We start from the raw sequence: 18,395 nt of genomic DNA, 5'->3' as shown, positions 1-18,395 counted from the left end.
CTATCTTGACTTTGTTCTAGAGAGCTCCCGGTTTTCCTCAAGATTTCTCCCCCTCCCTCGCAAACGCCGTTTCCCTTCTACATTAAGCCCAAGACGTCCTCTGGCATCACACGCATCTATGCAAAGTTTAATTAAGTATCAGTAACACAGCCACGCAAAATAGATGATATCCCCAGGATACATGTCCCTAGAAAGTTACTCAGTTGCTGACCCACTTCGGATGGAATTGCAGAATAAGTCAGGCCCTTGGCAAGTCACCTGCTCGAGGCAGAGCGAGCTGGATCAGGCTGCTCGGGAACTTGTCCAGGTAAGTCTTGAAAACGTCTAAGGATGGAGATGCAACTTAAAAAGCCAGAGCTGTTCCTTCAACAATTCAAGTTTACCAACTCTTCTCGGTCTATTGACTCTTAGTCCCATTTGCCAGTTAACAAACTTGAAAAAAACCACTGGTATTTAGCATTTGCAGGCAAAAACACTCCCTACTGATGCTGAGACACTGGAGAATTGTTAAAAAAAAAAAAAATCAACAAAAAAGACAAGACCAACACCTCACAGTAACAAACAGAACTTTTTCAAACGCTCTTTCCAAAAGAGAAGCACTACCTGACCTACCCAAATGTGGTGCATCCTTAACCACCAACTCCGCTCATTTTGGGAACCATGCCCAGGTGTGAACGAAGCTTAGCAGAAAGCAACCTTGTAGTAGTGCAACTACTTTTTCAGCAGGAAGCCTCATAGCAACCACTTACATGAAAACTCAAAGTAAAAGTGAAAAAAAACACACGCACTGACATTCGTGAGGTACAAGAGTTTCCTGCAGGCATTTTTCCTGTGTAGCAGTTTCACTGAAACGTGCACGTTTTCTGCTGAAAGTTTGTGCCATTGACTACTCCGAGACCCTTCCTTCCTCAAGCAGACCCCATCAGGCTAATGGTTTTGCAGTGATCTCGACTCTGAGCAAGTCAGACGTGCCACCGAAACCGTAAATACCCGCTCCTCAAAATCAGAGACGTGTCAACACAATACTAGGTCTGATGCTCCTCGGAAATGTCGTTAACATTAGCTTTCAAAATCTCTGAAAAAAATCATAAAGTAAGTAAATGACTTAGACACCTTCTGCTTAAAGTCACAGACTAAGGAAGAGCTGGGGAATCCCACAAATCCTGAGATTTCTCCTGAGATATGGGAGAATCCCATAAAAACACACGGCATCTGCAGGATCTCCACACCAAGGGAAAGCACCCTTTTTACCCCAGCTGGCAGAACAGAGAGGTTTTCCTTCCCCCGCCTTGGAAACCCCTGCAAGGATGGGCTGAGCACAGCTCCATCTCCTCCAGAATTAACGTTGGGCTGAGCACAGCTCCATCTCCTCCAGAATTAACGTTGCAGGACGTTCAGATGCAGGTGGAGGCAGGGGAAGCCGTGTCTCCTTGGCTTCTCTTTTCTCTTCAGACAGGCAGAAAGCCTGAAACACTCTGGTTGGGGGGAAAAATTCCTCCTTGACAGCTGCAAGGTCATTTACACAAGATGAGAATGCCAGCTGAGAAAACCCTGAGGCTGAGAAACACAAGTGAGCGTATGAACGTCACCGTTCCCACCGCGCTGATTCTCTCGGTGCCGCGGAGTGTGTGACCCGGTGGAAACATCTGAACAGATGTCAGGAGAGAAATCTCACCAGAAAGTTTGCACCTCTGAAGTGGAACTAAACGTAACTGGGTGTGACGTTGGCAGAATTACTGCAAAACTCTTCGGTGAAGCACCTCACTGCTTCTGGTGGTGTTTATCTTTTGACGCCACGACAAAGGCCACTCTTTCTTCCCTGTCTGCTTTACAGCTAGATTGGCATTAGCCAATTGCTCCCCGCGAGCTCTAGCAGAGATTTGTTAATGAGCAGGGCTGATTTAAAGCTATTTTAATAACCATAGCGCTGCCTCTTCTCAATTTAACTCGCCTGGTCTTTTCTGGAAACAGCCCAGCCCAGCAATCTGTGCCAAGATCGAATTACGCTGCCTCGGATTTTCGTAATGCTTTTTATATTCTCTCCCTCTCGAGTGAGTACGGGATTACATTTAGTCGTGCTGAGATGGTTGTGAAGCCAGCTAGTAAAAAGGCACTCGCTCCCCTGCTGCAAGAGCCACTGCAGCTGCGCGGCTGCCCACCCGGGCAGCGTCGTGGAGCGTACGTGCTCCTGAGCCAACTCTTCCAAACTCTTTCTGAATAGCAAAGAGATCCTGAATGAGTCAAACACCGCAGAGGGATCTTCACTGCTTGACTTCACACGGGGGAAACAGCCCAGGCTCCACCAGCGACATCTAAGGCTTCATCCCCATCACCTTCTGGTCCAGGTACAAAAGCGTTCTTTCTCCCCAGAATAATGACCGAATGTTAACGGCTTTACCGAAACGGACACGGTGCCTGGCTTGCCTCCAGCCACTGCACATCGATGTTAGTGCCTATTTTCCCTTCACAATTATAGGACCAAATGACTTATATAGCATCCTCCCCAAGTCATATTTCTGTGAACACTCACTAAAGGAGGAAATGATGCAACTGAGACCAGTCGGCTCTGGACAGCCAGCCCAAGCACTTCCCCATTCTAGAAACAAACTAGACCAAAATGTTTCATATGATTTTCTAATGCTTTAACGAGGTATTATTCCCAGACACCAAATTCTGAGCATCCGAGCGTACTGAATACAACACAGATGTTCAAATCAATTTCTTCTCTTCCGCACACCAGGAGGAGGAAGATTAAAGAAATCGATACACTGAAAGAATTTAAGCTTCAGTTACCTAGACTAAAATATCCTTGTGACAGGAAGATCTGCTGCACGTTCACAAAAAGACTCAAAAGGATCGTGATGGCCAAACTGGTCAAATCAAGCAGGTCTCTTGATTTTATATTTCATCCAAGCTATGGCTTATCTACAACTACATTTCATTCTAGCATACACCTGAAATACTGAAATGGGCAGATTTACAAGAGCAAGGGCCACTTACTGCAATAACAGCATCAACTTCCTTCAATTTTTCTAGACTTCTCAACAAGACCATTAACCAAGCCTGCTCCTACTAAAACTCGCAACAGCAAATTAAATCACTGTCTGGGATGATGTCGAGGTGAAGTGCTTCTCACACTTCCTGTTCTTCCTTTCCTTCCCCTGGTTAAATATTGTCGCTGGCATAACACACGACTTCAGGGTTTTTCAATACAGTTAATGTAGGCAGTTAATTTTATTCCACCAGGGTGGGCCAATTTAAATTAAGTAATTTCTTTGCCAAGCCTGTCCGAGCCGACACTAAAGAACAGCCGAGACTTCGTGGCTTTTGGAGTAAGTGTAGTGTAAAGGCTGAATTTAACCCTTTAACTAACACATGGCCCGGAGCCACGGCTGCCTCAGAGTTCAAGGAGTTTAGGAGTTTTTTATGGAGTCACCAAAAGCCCCTTTTATTGTAGATCTTGCTATTTTTATGATTGCTTCTCCTGGCATGCATCTATTTACAGTCAACTCTCTGGCCACATTGCAAAAACTACATTTGGCTCAATATGCCATCAACAAATTTATTAAAATGAGCAGCACAAAGGAAATTTTCTCCCTAAAACACATTCGCTCCTGGCGTCCAAAAGGTTTCATTTGTCACGTCTTTCAGCAAACCTTGGGGAACTGCACTTGGAAGGAAGCCAGGCAGTCTCGCGGGGCTGCGCGGCACAACCCGTACGCTCTCCTCGGGGTCGCTGGCGAAGCCGATGTGCCAATAAATTTCATTAAGGGGATTGCCAGTTCCCACAAGATTCTGCTACCGAGAAAAACTGCAAAGAGCTACAAAAAGATTCTACCTTGCCAAATTCCTTGTGATTTAGTAATTAGTTTCCAAAACGCCACGGTAGCCATCAGCTTAAGCGGTGCAAAAGCAGGGAAGGTCTTGCTGGGAATAAAGAAAGTGAAAAGTCATTTTCTTTCATTAAAGCCTCTTTATTCAAAGAAAATTCTGACTGACACCAATAAGGGATTTGCGTGACTGGATGACACTTACTCTGTACAAACACAGCTGGGAGGGGATGAATTCTAATTGCCTATGCTGGAAACTACCATTGTTTCGTGGATCAGAATCTTATAAGGGTCTGCTTTGCTTATTTTCCAGCTTTAACAGCTACTGCAAGAGAACTTGTTGAATATTTTAAAAAAATAAATAATGGAAACACATTTGGACGAGCCAACATGGATCCTTCTGGTTTTAACCAATGGGCCAAGCTGCAGCGGCGGCGCACGGACACCAAAACTCTGCCGCGAGCAACCGACTGGGGCTACAATGACACAAACACAGAGACCTGTCCTCAGGCACCTGGGAGCGACCTGCTCCTCCCGTTACCCTTTTCTTTCTCGAGTCAGAACTTACTGTTGCTTTCATTATAAATTTTGAAAGTTAAAATGGTTAAAATGTGGAAGCCACAGAAGAGCGTTGGTCTACATGGTAGATGGTAGACGTTAGATAAAACTACCAACAGAGTGTGCAAAATATTCAAGAAAACAACTCATCCTGCAGGATCTGGAAACCCTCTTTAGGAAGCAGATAAACAAATTTAATTTGATCAGAAAATTACTAAAATCAGCATTGCTGTGCCACTGACAGCAAGACCTCTGCTGAGTTTTTAAGTTAAGTTTCATGTATTGGCTTTTCCAAAAGTCAGCTTCTAAATAACGAGTACTTCTTAAGTCTAGACTAAATATTTGCCCATAGGTCACTTCAGGGGAAAAACAAGGAAGTCTTGTAAAGTATCTTAAGGGGTGGGGGGGGTTTAAGTTTAACTTCCAGAGACTCCTAATCTGGCACCACTCAGCCACTTCACTCCCCTTACCTGACCTCAGCCAGAAAAGAAAAGCGCAGTCACGGCAACAAAAGGTCTCCTTTCAAGCCACCAGGCTGAAGCTCTTCGTGAGGCAAGCAAGTAAAAGCCAAAGATGCGATCCGCTCATCGCCACTCGGCCACCCCACCAGACAGGCTGGGAGGGAACTGGGAAGAGGGGATGATGCTGGAGCCAGTCTGGTCCAGCTCTTCTGGGAATATCCTCTGCTTCGTGTCTGATTTTTTTTAGCGTGGTCTCAGGCGGGCAGACTCGTGGTCACACACCAGAACATTAAAAAATCCATCCTGTCACCTGCACGTTATGGATTTGACCAAAGCTTTTAAGCTTCCAGTATAAAGTTTATATAAACAGCACTTCTGACTCTGTGAATATACACAGAGATATATATAAACAACAGACATAGAGAGCCACTGTAGTCCAAGGGAAATCTACATTAATTAAAAAAATACTCCCAATTTTTGCCCTTTATGTGGCACTCGACCTTCATAGTGAAGGTGGAAACCCAGCTCCGACACCTACAGCATCTCTGCAGCAGTAATAGAAACAGTTATCGCAACACCATCAGACCAAACCCGTCCCCTTCGCCTGTGGAAAAGGGATTAATAAGAGACAGAGGGATCCACCCACGGCCGGCGCTCCTTGCTCACCACTCCTCCACCACCAACCTGCTGCCAAACCAGGGCGTGTTTCACACCACACCGTGCATAGCAGATGATTGTGTTTAAAAAGGTCTTTTTTTAATTTGAAAATAAAGGTTTCTTTTTATTTAGAGCACACAGGAGACTTTTTTTTTTAATGGACCGAAGGGAAAACTCTAATGTCTGCTCATTAGATTGTGCTTTGATACTCAGGACTTTGATCACCGGTTTAAGCCCGATGATGAATTTGCAACGCAGCGCAGAAGCAAACTACACTGTCTGTTTTCACTTAAAGAGAAAAATTCAGATGTATGAACTCCTAGACCTGTAGCCTGAGCAAACAGCTGTCTTGAAAGGGCCTCGATCACTTCAAAAGACCCCTGAAGCAAAAACAACCGACAAAAACATTTGCTTTACCTCTAAATAGGCTTTTCCAAAATACCACTTGACCTCTAGAGAGTTTAGTAATAAGCCACTGTCCCACAGGGCAAATCTCACGCATGCTGTTCTGCTTCAGGTTACTCAGTGAACATCTTTTTCTACCTACACTACAGTTACTTATCTCTTAATGAGTTATGGGTATTTTTCATGCTACGCATCTGAGTAAATAAGCCTAAGTATTGCCACAGAGGCTTTATTTGTAAAAATTACCACCACTTACACACAACCACTATAAACTCAGCTCTCTACAAAGACGTTAAAAATTACAATCATTTCCTTAACATCACCCACCCTACCAATCAATTATCTAGCTATCTAGTCATTTACACACACAGAATACAAATGAGAGGGGGAAAAAAAAATCTGGTCAACTCCACTGAGCTCAATCTACGAATCAATTAAAACTAGATCATGATTTGTGTTATATATTAAAAAAAAAAAAAAGGAAAGAATTCCCAGCAAGTAATACAAGTCCATCTACAGAAAACACAGGTCTAAATGTAGCATATTAAGAATAAGGTGGTCGTACACAAAAGCCTTTACAGTTGCAGCAGAAGCTTCCACCACTTGGGAAATCTGCAGCGCTGGAGGAGAGACTGGCTCCTGGCTGATAGCAAGAAGTGCCCGCAGGCCAGAAATTTAACATGCTCCAGTTATGAGCTGGTGTGCAGAAAGACGCAGGTCACAAGCCACAAAGTAAAGCCAAGAGTGCCCGTGTTCCCCAAGGGCTCAATGAACTATGGAGAAACACGCCGGCAGAATAACGTGACACGCTGAGCCCACCTTAGTCTGATGTCCAAAAAGAAAAGGACCCAGGACAGACCTGAGCTCTTCCCCTGCCACACGGCAAGCGCAGCCAGAACCAAGCCCATTCCCCCTGTCCAAGCAAAGGCAACGGGCACACAGTTACAAGCTCTTTAAGCTCCTATACCATACACGTCAGTGGCTCTCAGAAATCACCATTTAAAGGTTCCTCGGCACCACTACATTGAACAGACTCACAGCCAAAACACCCTCTTTATTTGCAGGGCTGCTGATTCACTGTCATTTTCTGGGCTTTGTTTGATTTCCAGCCATTCTCTCCTGTAAGGTTTCAACCATTCCTGGTGAGCACTGTTCACATACACTCAGCATTTGTATAATAATGAGAAAAAAAACCTTCCTAACCAGGACTTAAGAGGGTAACCCAAGTAGCAGTGCTCCTACCAAAGCCTCGTGACCTGCCACAGTTGGATGCTTTCAGCAGCACCACCGGCATTCACTCTTGAGACCACAAAGCTTAAACTTGGCATCTTCCATCGCGTGCCAATAGCTGGGGGCAGCAGGAAGTGAACTCCAGCGTAGCCTGATCAAAAAGATCCATTTCCATACAAAATACCTATCCAAAACGGCAGCTACCTACGGGCAAAACACAAACTCTCTCCTAGATGAAGCATCTTCATCAACGTGTGACCAAGTGTTACTCCTACGAAGCTGTTTTCCTTCCTATTTAGAACAAGTTAACGAGAACAGCCTCCTTCGGCGTAGGGTCACCGATTCCTTTGTGACACTGGACACACAGAACAGCCTCCTCCCGGCCTCAGGAGGCACAAATCGCCCGGAGATGGCGAGATCTGAAACACCACAAACTAAGTCTGCTGCAGGAGCAGGGTGATGGATTTTCATGGAACTCCCAAGTACGTGTTCCCAGGCTCCAGAGAAGCCGTCGCACGGCACTGCCACCAGTACGCGCCTGCTGGGCAGCGCGATGCCGTGGAACAGCCTCCCCGACGCGCATCAGTCCCGCCAACTCCCCGTGCCTCAGCCTCAGCATTCAGAAACCTTTCTGCAACCTTCAGCGCCTCATGGCACAGACTGGAGAGGCTCAGTCAATCCCAGGTACAAACCAACGAATAAATCCTTCTCTACGTGCAGGCTGAAGAGTGTTTGACCTGCCATTTCTCACCAGTTTGGCGGAAGAGATGGAAGGGGGGGTTCATACTCACGCAGCTTAATCTCTGAATTTCTTCCTGGTTCACTCGCCTAAAGGTCCTTCTCTTCTTCCGCAGATCGCTGGGCTCCTTCTTGAACCTCCCGCGAAAGCTCATTGTATCCGTAGGAACTCAAGGGAGTAAACCAATCTCTCTTTAAAAACTTGCGCTCCTTCAACCTCTTTCCTTCGGCAGCTTCGGTGCGACAACTGGAAGCTGCGTGTGCTGCTCAGGGGGGAAGTACGCCTAAAACTGACATGCTGTATCCGCAGGAACCCCACAGAAAGGAGAAGAAAACCAGCAATAACTCATTCCTTCCCGTGAGTAATATTCTGCTATTAAGGCGAGAGTGTCTCGGGAAACCATAAATACACCCCTGCCCCTAATGCAAATCAAAATAGGAAGTTGTAGGGGGGGGAAAAAAAAATTTCAAACTGAACGTCTGTCTCAGAACCCATCATATCCTCTCTCCTCATCGCCCTCCCCGATTCAAAAGCCGAAATGGCTGCACTCTTACTTTGTGTGCACATATGTCTGCAAGCTAAAAAAAAAGGCATTTGCAGCCCAACCACGTCCTTCCTGGCCCCTCAGAAGCAGAATTCAGGCACGGAGCGGAACACGCGGCAACGGGGCTGTGCTGCCGGGGCCCGGGGTCACCTCTGCTTTTGGACCAGGGTGACGGTTCCCCTTTCGCAGCGCAGTGAAACATCAGCAAGAGGAAGCGCCCTGCAAATTCCTAGTGCTGCAGGCCACGATCAACATGGAAAAAATAGAGAAACAGGGAGGCTAGTATCCAGAATTCATTTTTGGCCTGTGAAAACGTGGTTTCAGAAGTACCTGCCAGCTAAGAAAACTCACTGCTTGTCCAGCCCTGCTCCCAGCTCACCTGAGAGGAAAACTGCCAGGCAGAGCCTCCACCCCGACACCCCATCCAGGGGTATCACCGCAGCCCCCTGCCAGGTTCGAGCCCTCAGAACAGCAGAGGCAGTGGGGGCAGTGATTCTTAATTAATTCTTAATTAATTAATGGGTGATGGATTTTCATTCTTAATTAATGTCGGGGGCCAGTGGGGCACAAAGGTCTTTCAAAACAGAACAAACCCCACCGGCACCCACACGTGTGCCTGCACATACAGGCATAGACCCTTTTCTTCTCCTTTGTTCCAGCCAGGACTCAACCCGCGGCAGCGGCAAAGCCACGTTCCCCTGTGCCCATGGCCTTTCTGTGGCCTGCATTAGGGGTTTTTTGTATTTCTGCTTAGTATCAGGGTGCAGAACTACGTCAAATCGATCACTTTTCTGCTGTTTCATTCCGAGATCCCCAACTTAACGTTGAGTGGTCTTTTTTTTTTTCCCCTCCTTTTTTCTTCCCAGCAAATAATTCCGAGTCCTGTGAACCCTTTGATGCATTTTTCAGTGTTAGCAACTTCTGCCCCAGAGTAACGAACCTCTGCAGAATTCCCACACCAGGAGAGCAGTCACACCAGAGCGTCCGACCCCAGCACTACGAAACAACCCATCAGTCTGACTTGGTTGTTTTGTCTCCCGACTTTTTTTGGTCTTCCACAGTTAAAACCTGGTGCGACCCCAGGAATTAAAAACCCACCTCACGGTTATCTCTGCCATGGAGCTCTGCCCTGGGAGAAGATCACCTCCTTCACACCGAGCGCTGCCAGCCTGCCGTGCGGCGGCTCAAGACAGATGTCACTGCGGTGAGAAGCACCTGGCTCTGGCCCTGGGAAAGGGAGATGGCACCAGAAACCCTTCGCCAGGGTACACAGACGCCTCGAGTGGCTCCTGATGGTGACCAGGTTGCAATCACCCGTGTTGTGTCTCAGCTACCACGCCGAGTCCTCTCACGTAACACAGTGAAGGCAGCTGCCAAGAGAAGGCGTCTCTGCCAGAAGTGAAATTTCACGCCGGATCCCTGAGCTCCGCCGGCTCGGCTCGAAGCAGGTATCCGTTCCTTCTCCTGCCCACTCCCTTCCCTCCCTGAGTGTCCCACAGAGCCAGCTGAGCTCCCTCTTCTTCTCCTGGGGAAGGGTCCCTCCCACCTTCCAGGGCGTCCTCTCCATCCAGACAAGGGTCACTGCCGCCTCCCAAAACTTTGATGAACTTGTATTCCTCCCAAGTAACACAAAAGACGAACTTCGGTTCAAGTTTCCAGCTGGTCCTTATCCAATTTATTCCACCGAGTATCTTTTGTCCGGAGGATTATCATTCCTAGTATTATTAAATCTCATTTATTTCCCTATCTCTGGCAGCCAGCTTTTCAGACTCAACGCTAAAGGCACTGAACGTTGTATTTTCTCAACACCGAGGCACTAAAAGCAATGAAACAGCAAATAAGCTACAGCACTCGCACAGCGAGATAAACAGAGCTAATAGTAAACAACTGCAAATAAAGATTCCACTTTCCAAGAACTGTTTCAAATGCAAATCCCCCTACACTCGCAATGGAGAATAACATCACTGGTCAAGAGTCTAAGGGTGCTCTGCCCTGCAGCAGGGCACAAAGCAACGCCCCTGAGCATCACTGTGACCCTAAAAGATTTTCTAATTTTTCCTCAAGCACTTCTCTATCTCTTCAATCAAAGACGTCAGGTACCTTAAGACGATCGCAAAGTTGGTTATGCTAATACGAATAAAGCTCCTGCACTGCTTTTCAATTCCGAACCCTTTTGTATAAAGTGAGAAGAATTATCCTTAGCTCAAGCTATCCCAGGAGAAGGGGTTAGCTGGTCACGGGCAACCCACAAGCCTTGGCTGACATTTACCTGATCCATATAGTCAAAACAAGGATGCTGAAGCATTAAAAATAATAAAATACGCAAGATAGTCAATTCAGTGTTTAATTGCCCTCTGGCTCTGCTCTCTTCGCTGAACGTTTTCATCGGTTCCCAGCATTTTAAGGAAACTTATTCATATCCAGACGGGAAAAATAGCAACAATTGATCTCTCTACTCCTGTTACAGAAAAACTGTGCAAGCCCTTTGCTTCCGAGCCACTAGCATTCCGTTTCTGATAGGGGTCAGGAGTTCTTTAATAACTTTTTTATTCTCTTTTCCTACATTTCTTCTAGATTTTCTGTCCAACTTAATTTATTTCCCTCTTTGATCTATTCGCTGTCATGCTCCATTGACTTCAGCTTGAACCTATGATATATAGCAATATGCAAAAATATACTGCTTGACAAGGCTCATCCACTGCTACCGTATGTCACACAGTCCCTAGAAAATGCATTTCACTAGTGCTTTGCTAAAGACAAAAATTCAGTTCCTAAAGTACATATCTTCAATAAAAGACATTCCAAAATAGGCTGAAAATTTGAGTCTCTGTGTAGCAAATACCAAACTCATCATGCCATCCTTCTAAAATAATGTCATCTCCTACCAAGGCCTGAGAAATGATGCTTCAGTTAGCCAGAGGGATTTTATTCTTTTTTCCCCCTAATTTAGAGGTGGGAAAAGAATAGATTAAAAAAAAAAAAAAAATCACACGCAAAGCTCAAATTCAGGTCAGAGCTCCCAGGAGAACCACAGCGATCGAGTAACTGAAGGAAAACCAAAGGATGACGCCCAGCCTTAAACAGAAAGCGTCCTGCCCTGCCGAACCGAGGCTTGAGCTCGAACCAGGGCGGCCAGAAACAGGGCTACACTTCTCTCCAGCAAACAAAATACTGCCTCTCACAGGCAGTCAGGTTGGAAGAATAAACCTTCCCTCAGCCAAAGTCAAATACACAATTACTTTAATTCCTTCCTCGGTTTGATCCACTGGGAAATTTCATGCAAACGTTGCCCTTTTGTTATTGTCTGCTTGGACTGGAAGCAGCCCTTGATAACAAAAAAAACAGCAGTGAAGGGCTGTAAAAGGCGATTAAATAATTTAATCGTCTAAATTTACTATCTCCAGGCATGCTGATGCTGCTGTGATTCTGCATGCTTTTCTGACTGTAATTCTAATACCTCCTACTCACATCTACACTATGTTGCAGAAATTATTTTCTTTTACCAAGAAAAGCTCGGACCAAACAACATCTGGTTTACAAGGGGAATCCACATTTCCACCCAATTTTCCAGCTGGAGTAACTGAAGCATAAGGAGGTCAGGCAACTCACTCATTTACTCAAGGTCACGATCAACATCTACGATGCCATAACACTGACATGGAACACCCCGGGATCCACTCCACCCTGTTTTTCTGAGCACTAAAATACCCTCCTCCCCGCACGTGCGCAAGGTACTTGCACAAGCACTGCTGTGTTTGGTATCATTCACACGTAACGTACATTCACCGTTAGAAATCCCTGCATGCTCTCTTCTAGCGCCTGCAGGGATCTTAAGCAATTCAGAAAGCAGCTGCGTGTATTAATTCATCGTCTTGATCCTTGAAAGCTAAATAATGGCATTTTGGAAGAGAGGAAAAACGGCACACAAGTTTCAAAAGCAGTCAAGTAAGATAATTTACTTATTTTAGCCAAAAAAAAAAAAAAAGGAGCAAAATATAAAACCTGCGGGTCAGATTTGCATCAGTTGAGTTCGGTACGTGGAAAAGAAAAAATGACAACTTCCATCCTTTTACGTTCCCCATCTCTCAGTGATCTCTTTGGACATGGAAAGCAACAGTGAAGTCTAACAAACAGCACCGACACCTGATGCGGTATTTCTCAGGCTAACCCAACCGTCTGTGCACCCTGAGAACTGTTTCGCCTTTCCAGGCTGTGTTTTCAATATCTTAATTAAAAACTGCCAATCCTAATTGGGACTTATAATGAATGTACAATCTTCAGTATTATCAAAATAAGGAGGTTAAAAAAAAAAAAAGAACCTCTAGGAAAATACCAAGAAGAGCCCTTCGGTTTGTGAAAGCCTGGGTAAAGCTATTAGAAGTAAATATAAGTCCAGCCTTGGGAAAAAAAAATAATTAAAAATACTATATTTCAGTAGCAAATAAAGTACTGAATGTTCACCTGGATGCCAGGCTAAACTCCAGTTTATGTAAGCAAGGACCTACAGCTGCTCAGGTAAAAGCACAGCAAACCAGGATTTCTCCTGAACCCATCTTCAGTTTCCCCTCCCGCAGGTTCCCAGCCTGAGATGGCACCTGCATATTTCCTAGTTCTGGGGAATTTTCCCAGTCATTCCTCAGAGCCACTCTGCACAGCCAGGACTCCCATCACATCCCCCCAGGGTTATTTTTCAGGCCAGTCTATCTCCACACGCAGCCACGGACCAGCTCCGCTGAACTGGCCTCCCTGTGATTATCCAACTCCAGTAAGTCTGGTTTGAACTGTTCAAGGTATTAAAGCCCTCCCAAGAAGCTGCTGCGGAACGCCGCTATCCAAGGACAGATCAAACCGCCAAATTTATTGGCGATTTCTCAGCAAACTGGAAAGCGGGGCCAAAACCGTGTCATTCCTAACACAGCAAAGCTGCTCTGGGCTTCCAGGTCCCAGCCTCTGCAAGGCAGAAAGCTGAAATGTCGCAACTCCTCCTCCCTCGCCTCCTCTGGATGATTTTCCCTGGCAGGAGGAGCGTAAGGCAGTATTCCTGCCCCATATTCCTGCCCACTCCCACGTCTTGCTCTTTGTACCCAACACACAAAGACAAGCCCTCGCGCCTCCACCATCAAAACCTGAACTGGCCATTGACAACCTGACTCTGTACCAAGAGGGTTTGGGGTTTTTTTTAAAATTTGCAAACTCTGGAGTTTTCTTTTTAAATTTAGAAACTCTGGAAAGTCCAGAAAATTCCCCCTCACTGTAGAAATAGCTGGAACATCCTGACTCTTCTTTCTATTGAGCTGGATACAAAAGAATTGGTCAGGAAATGAGGAGCTAAGAGGTTAACTTCTGATTTCCTACAAATGCACACCACAGCCAGGCACAAAGAAGTGCCAGGAAAGGATGTGGATGGGAAATAAAGCAGAGTTTGCGGCAGTTCCCTCCTCACTCAGCTCCTTGTTCTGCCTGAAACACTGCAGACGCGGTCTGACTCAAGGAACAAATCCTGTTGGGAAATATTTCCAAGAAATACAGTTGTCTTCAAGACACTTTACCAAAAGCAATGTTTAGCCACCAACTCAGATTCCTTTTTTTGCAGACTCACGTAACTTAAAATTGCCTTTGATTTCATTTTCAAAAAGGGAAATTGGCAAGCACTGAGTACGTGCAAGAGCTTTTGGCAGGTTAAAAATACTGTGTAAAGAAACTTCTCGGTGGGAGCTGGTACAAACTTTTATGTCAACTCATTTTGAATATTTCACTTGGGCACGTCCTTTCTGGTGCATTCTTCAAGAACTGGCTTTCTCATATAGTGAAAACATTTTAGAATTACATTTTATTATCCAGTATTTACAGTTTCAATTAGATTCGAGAAAGTAAGGCAAAAATGCATCGCTACAATTCCAGGCTTGGGTTCATTTGTACCTTTTAGATAAAAAACAGAATTACGAATGTTGCCATTATTTCCACACAGTTCATGCATTTGCTCTGTACCTCCATGCATTCTGCTAAAATATTTTGCTTTTACACAAGTGTTTGAGGGACGAGCATTTGCCAGATGCGCTTGGCTGGAGTTTCTGAACAAAAGCAGGTGAGGGATGCACCACGAGCTCTTCCCCAGCTGAGGTCATTGCTGCCTTACCAGCAGAAGCGAAACTGGGTGCTGCAAGGGGCTAATGGTCCCTCACGAACAACAGAATGTTGAAATGCTGGTGAATGAGTATGTTGAAAGCCGGCACAGAAGCAGCGTTTCCACTGGATGCAGCAGGCTCGTGATTGGGATTACTCCCCCTGTACCTTCCTCACATTCCGCTGCTCCCGTTCCTCCGGAGAAGGTGTTTCGGAGCACCCGTCCAACACCTGGCAGCAGGCAGCCAACGAGGGACTTGGCTTCCTTCGTAAAACGCAAAAAGAGCCCCAAGTGCAAGGTTGCAAGGCCAAGGCAACCAGACGTTCTTGGCAACGAACGAGCTTTTAGATAACCGCGTAGATCCCCGCGCCTCCCGCAGCACCAACCCAAAGGGCTGTCGGTGGTCAACAGCCGGAGGAACTCAAGCACTGCAAAAGCCAAACCCGAGTCCCAGCCTGAATACGGCCATTGAGGCACGAGTGCCAGCTGGCAGGCGGAGGGACCGGCCGGGCAGCTGGATGCTCCGTGCCTGGGTGCTTTTTCTAAGGAGATGAGAAAAGGCTCCTCAAGCACGTGGGCTAGAGACAGGGGAAGGGCTAAAGCGCTGAGAAGAAAGGAGTGCAGATCAAGCTGTAACTGTCCAAAAGAGAGAAAAAAAAAGGCCCGATTCCAAGCTCTGTTTCTCCCAAGAAGGTGTCCTCCCCTGTAAGCCCGTTCAGCTCAGACCGCCTGCGGAGAGAGCTGCAACACGTGTGTGCACCCAATCCACTGACGCAAGAAACAGCTCAAGAAGGACAGAGGAGCATCTGGTTTCAGGAACCTGCATGCCAGTAATTAACCTCCTTACTGTTAAGGCTTACGCTCTGAAAGAGCTAATTTTGGCACATTAAGGCATAACCTGTGGAAAACATCACAAGAACACCAAACCCTTACTGAAACACCAGAAGAAAGTAATGAGTGACCAGTACCACGATGTGAATCTCCCAGTCCCACAGCTAACCCCTGACTGAGCCAGCAACGCCACACACATTTTCCATTCTAACCTCACGATTTCTTTTCTTTTTTCCTTTTTTTTTTTTGTCTTTTTTCTTTCTTGGACTGCACTTCTGATCCATTTTACTGTGTTAAAGTCAAAACCTTTTCCAGCTGGATTTGCACACATACAACCGAGAACTGATTCTGGCTGCCTCACCTTCCCTCAAGTATCAATACTAAAGAAAAGAAAACGAGCACAGCAGTTGACAGATGAGAAGTGAGGATAAACAAACACCAAAAGACATGAAGCGTCCAATTCAATCGGTTCCACACACTATACTCAGAGTGATGCCTGAGGCAGAAAGGAGTCTCACAAACACTACAATGGCTATTTTTCATCGCAAACCACACACACAGAACCTATTATGTTTTAAGCTAACCACAAATTGGCAAAAATTATTAACAGACTGCAATTGTAGAAGATATCGCACACAAACCCTGTTTAGACAGAATGTATCATTTTGTTCTGAAGAGGCAGCAAATTAAGGGGATAAAAAAAGTACATTTTTTATAATATGTATTTATTTACAGAGTTCTCCGAGTTTAAAGCAGAACTGATATGACTGAGCCCCAGAACAACGAAGGAAATCTGCGTTCTTCTGACTGGAAGCGTGTCACCCTACTTAGAGCCACCACACCTCAGCACACAACATGGCCCATGGTCTGAACCAGCTTCAAGCTGGACTAGACTTGGATCAGTGCCCCAAGATGGGGATAGACTTCGACACCCAAAACATCCCGAAGCATTCATGTGGCAGTGCTTCCTGGTGCTGAATCCAAATCCTTTCTCCATTGGGGCACTCCTCACTCCGACCGCTGATTCAGGCTGGAAGGCTTAATTACGTGAGGAAGGAGCTCAGGAGCTAGAAGTCCAGGAACTATTCACATAGACACCAGATGCTCTAACTGTGCCCATCTTCCTTAGCTCCAAACACCCCGAGGACTGTTCCTGTGCTCCTGAAACAACAGCACTGCAGCGACCAAGAGCTCAGTTAGGTGAATACTTTGGCAGGGAGTTCATTTCTCCTTTCACTCACAAAAGCAGAGCTGCTCAAATACGCCGAAACGCTGCTCAGCCTTAGAAATGCAACCCTGTGTGCTTTGCCTTTACTAACCCTTCCTCAGCTAAGGGCACATCAAAACCCATTTGCCTGTCTTTGGCCAGCTCCTCGTCAGCCACAGGACGTATTGCAACCCGGAGCCAGCCCGTACTCACGGCTGTAGTCACCCGAGAGCCGTGGAGCAGTGGTGTCGTTCACCAAAAGCTTGTATGAGTCAGGAAACATAATCTAGAAGTAAGAATCCCTCAAGAGTTTTTAGAAATCAGGTGGCAACACATGCAGGGTGCAAGATCACCTCTGCCAGCCACCCCAGGCGTGACAGCACACAGCCACCACGCTCTGGTTTACACCGTAAAGCTACTCACAGGATCACCTCCTCGGAGGAACGGTTGAGGAGCCGCTGGACTGCGTTCATCCTGAAGTCAAAGCAGAAGATGGTTTTCCACTTTGGGAAGGAAGGGGTGGAAGAAGGGAAAGGGAGACAGGATTAACGTCAGTAGGAAGAAGTATTCCCACTGAGAAGCGAATAACCAAAGCTTTTGGTAAGAACAGGGAGGGAGGAAAAAGCAACATCAGAATATCCCGATGGGTCAGTGTAGAGCGCTGGTGGCTCGCCCTCACAAATCGAATCTCACCAAAGTTTACCAGCAGCGTGCCCAATGAATTTCTGACAAGAATGGCATTTTCCACTTGGCTTCCTTCTTTCTCATCACTGAATTCTGCATTTCCAGACAAGAAATAAATTTCAAAGCATTTTCTTGAAGCCTCCAGGACTTCAAAGGTATTACTGTGGTTATTTTAGATGGTTCATCCTGTGCCTAGCACTTGGCATTTAAATCTGTGCTCATCCTTTGTTATTATCCAGAGTTTATCTTCTCCTTATGAATTATTCAAGTACTTAAAATTGTGCTAAACACAGGAAAACAAACATAAAAGTGCTTTTTACACCGAGCAGTGCAGCTGCAGAGCACCAAGGTCTGAGAAACCTGAAGTGGGTTTTTTGGTCTTGTTTTATTTTGGGTTTCTCTCTTTGCCTTCTTGGCTTTAATCGAGTTACTTCACCTTTCTCTAAGGTCAACTTTCTTCTCCTCCCAGAAGCATTCTGAACACACATCTTAAAATTCTGATTTTTGTCCACAAACCCAAGGCACTCCCTAGGACTGCTACTTACAGAGACTCTCTGTGCCCCTTTACTTTCCACCCTGCTCGTACAAGTATGAATTGCTTACAGATAACAAACCCTAAAATATTCGGTTGGAAGGGACCTCAGGGACCATCTGGTCCAACCTTTGTGCAAATAGCTTGCTTGTCTCTTTTAAAAAAAATATAGCAAATTCTTCTTTTGTAGGAGGATGTTTTCATCACTTCATTGTCTCAAGTCCACACTCTCCATCAGCTGTCAGAAGAATTTGGTTATTAATTTCATTCCAGAGACTGTCGTGCCGCACACACTGCTGCAACGCTAATCAGAAGCGAAAGCAATATCAAACGGTGTTGCTCAGAGTGCTCAAGTCAGACAGAGGAGATTTGCTCGGTGGAAAAAAAAAAAAAAAAGGCTGGTTTTAACACCATCTCTTTTTCAACCATATGCACGCTTCGAATGTTACTGCGACACCCTGAACTATGAAAACAAACCCACATCTCGGGCTCATTCTCCTGAGTAGTTAAGCTACGCCCAGAGCCACGGCTGCTGCCTAAAGTGGTAAAAGCTCAAACCAAACCAAAGGTCTCTGAGCACAGAAGAACAAGGG

At 45.8% G+C, this 18,395-nt stretch overlaps 1 protein-coding gene across 1 annotated transcript in view; it reads right to left on the bottom strand.

Moving 5' to 3' along the window:
• DOCK10 (dedicator of cytokinesis 10) overlaps window positions 1-8,246 on the bottom strand; it is a gene marked incomplete at its 3' end in the record, with an annotated part of 58,884 nt that extends 50,638 nt beyond the window's left edge. The window contains exon 1 of the mRNA XM_009876712.1: window positions 7,933-8,246. Within this exon, the coding sequence (XP_009875014.1) occupies window positions 7,933-8,034 (102 nt within the window). The remainder of the gene's footprint in view (window positions 1-7,932) is intronic.
• Window positions 8,247-18,395: the final 10,149 nt, after the last annotated feature.

Source organism: Apaloderma vittatum, unplaced genomic scaffold (genome assembly GCF_000703405.1).
Source record: "Apaloderma vittatum isolate BGI_N311 unplaced genomic scaffold, ASM70340v1 scaffold8209, whole genome shotgun sequence".
Taxonomy (NCBI): domain Eukaryota; kingdom Metazoa; phylum Chordata; class Aves; order Trogoniformes; family Trogonidae; genus Apaloderma; species Apaloderma vittatum.
The sequence above is the reverse complement of the archived record's forward strand: the minus strand, read 5'-3'. Positions and strand labels throughout refer to the sequence as shown.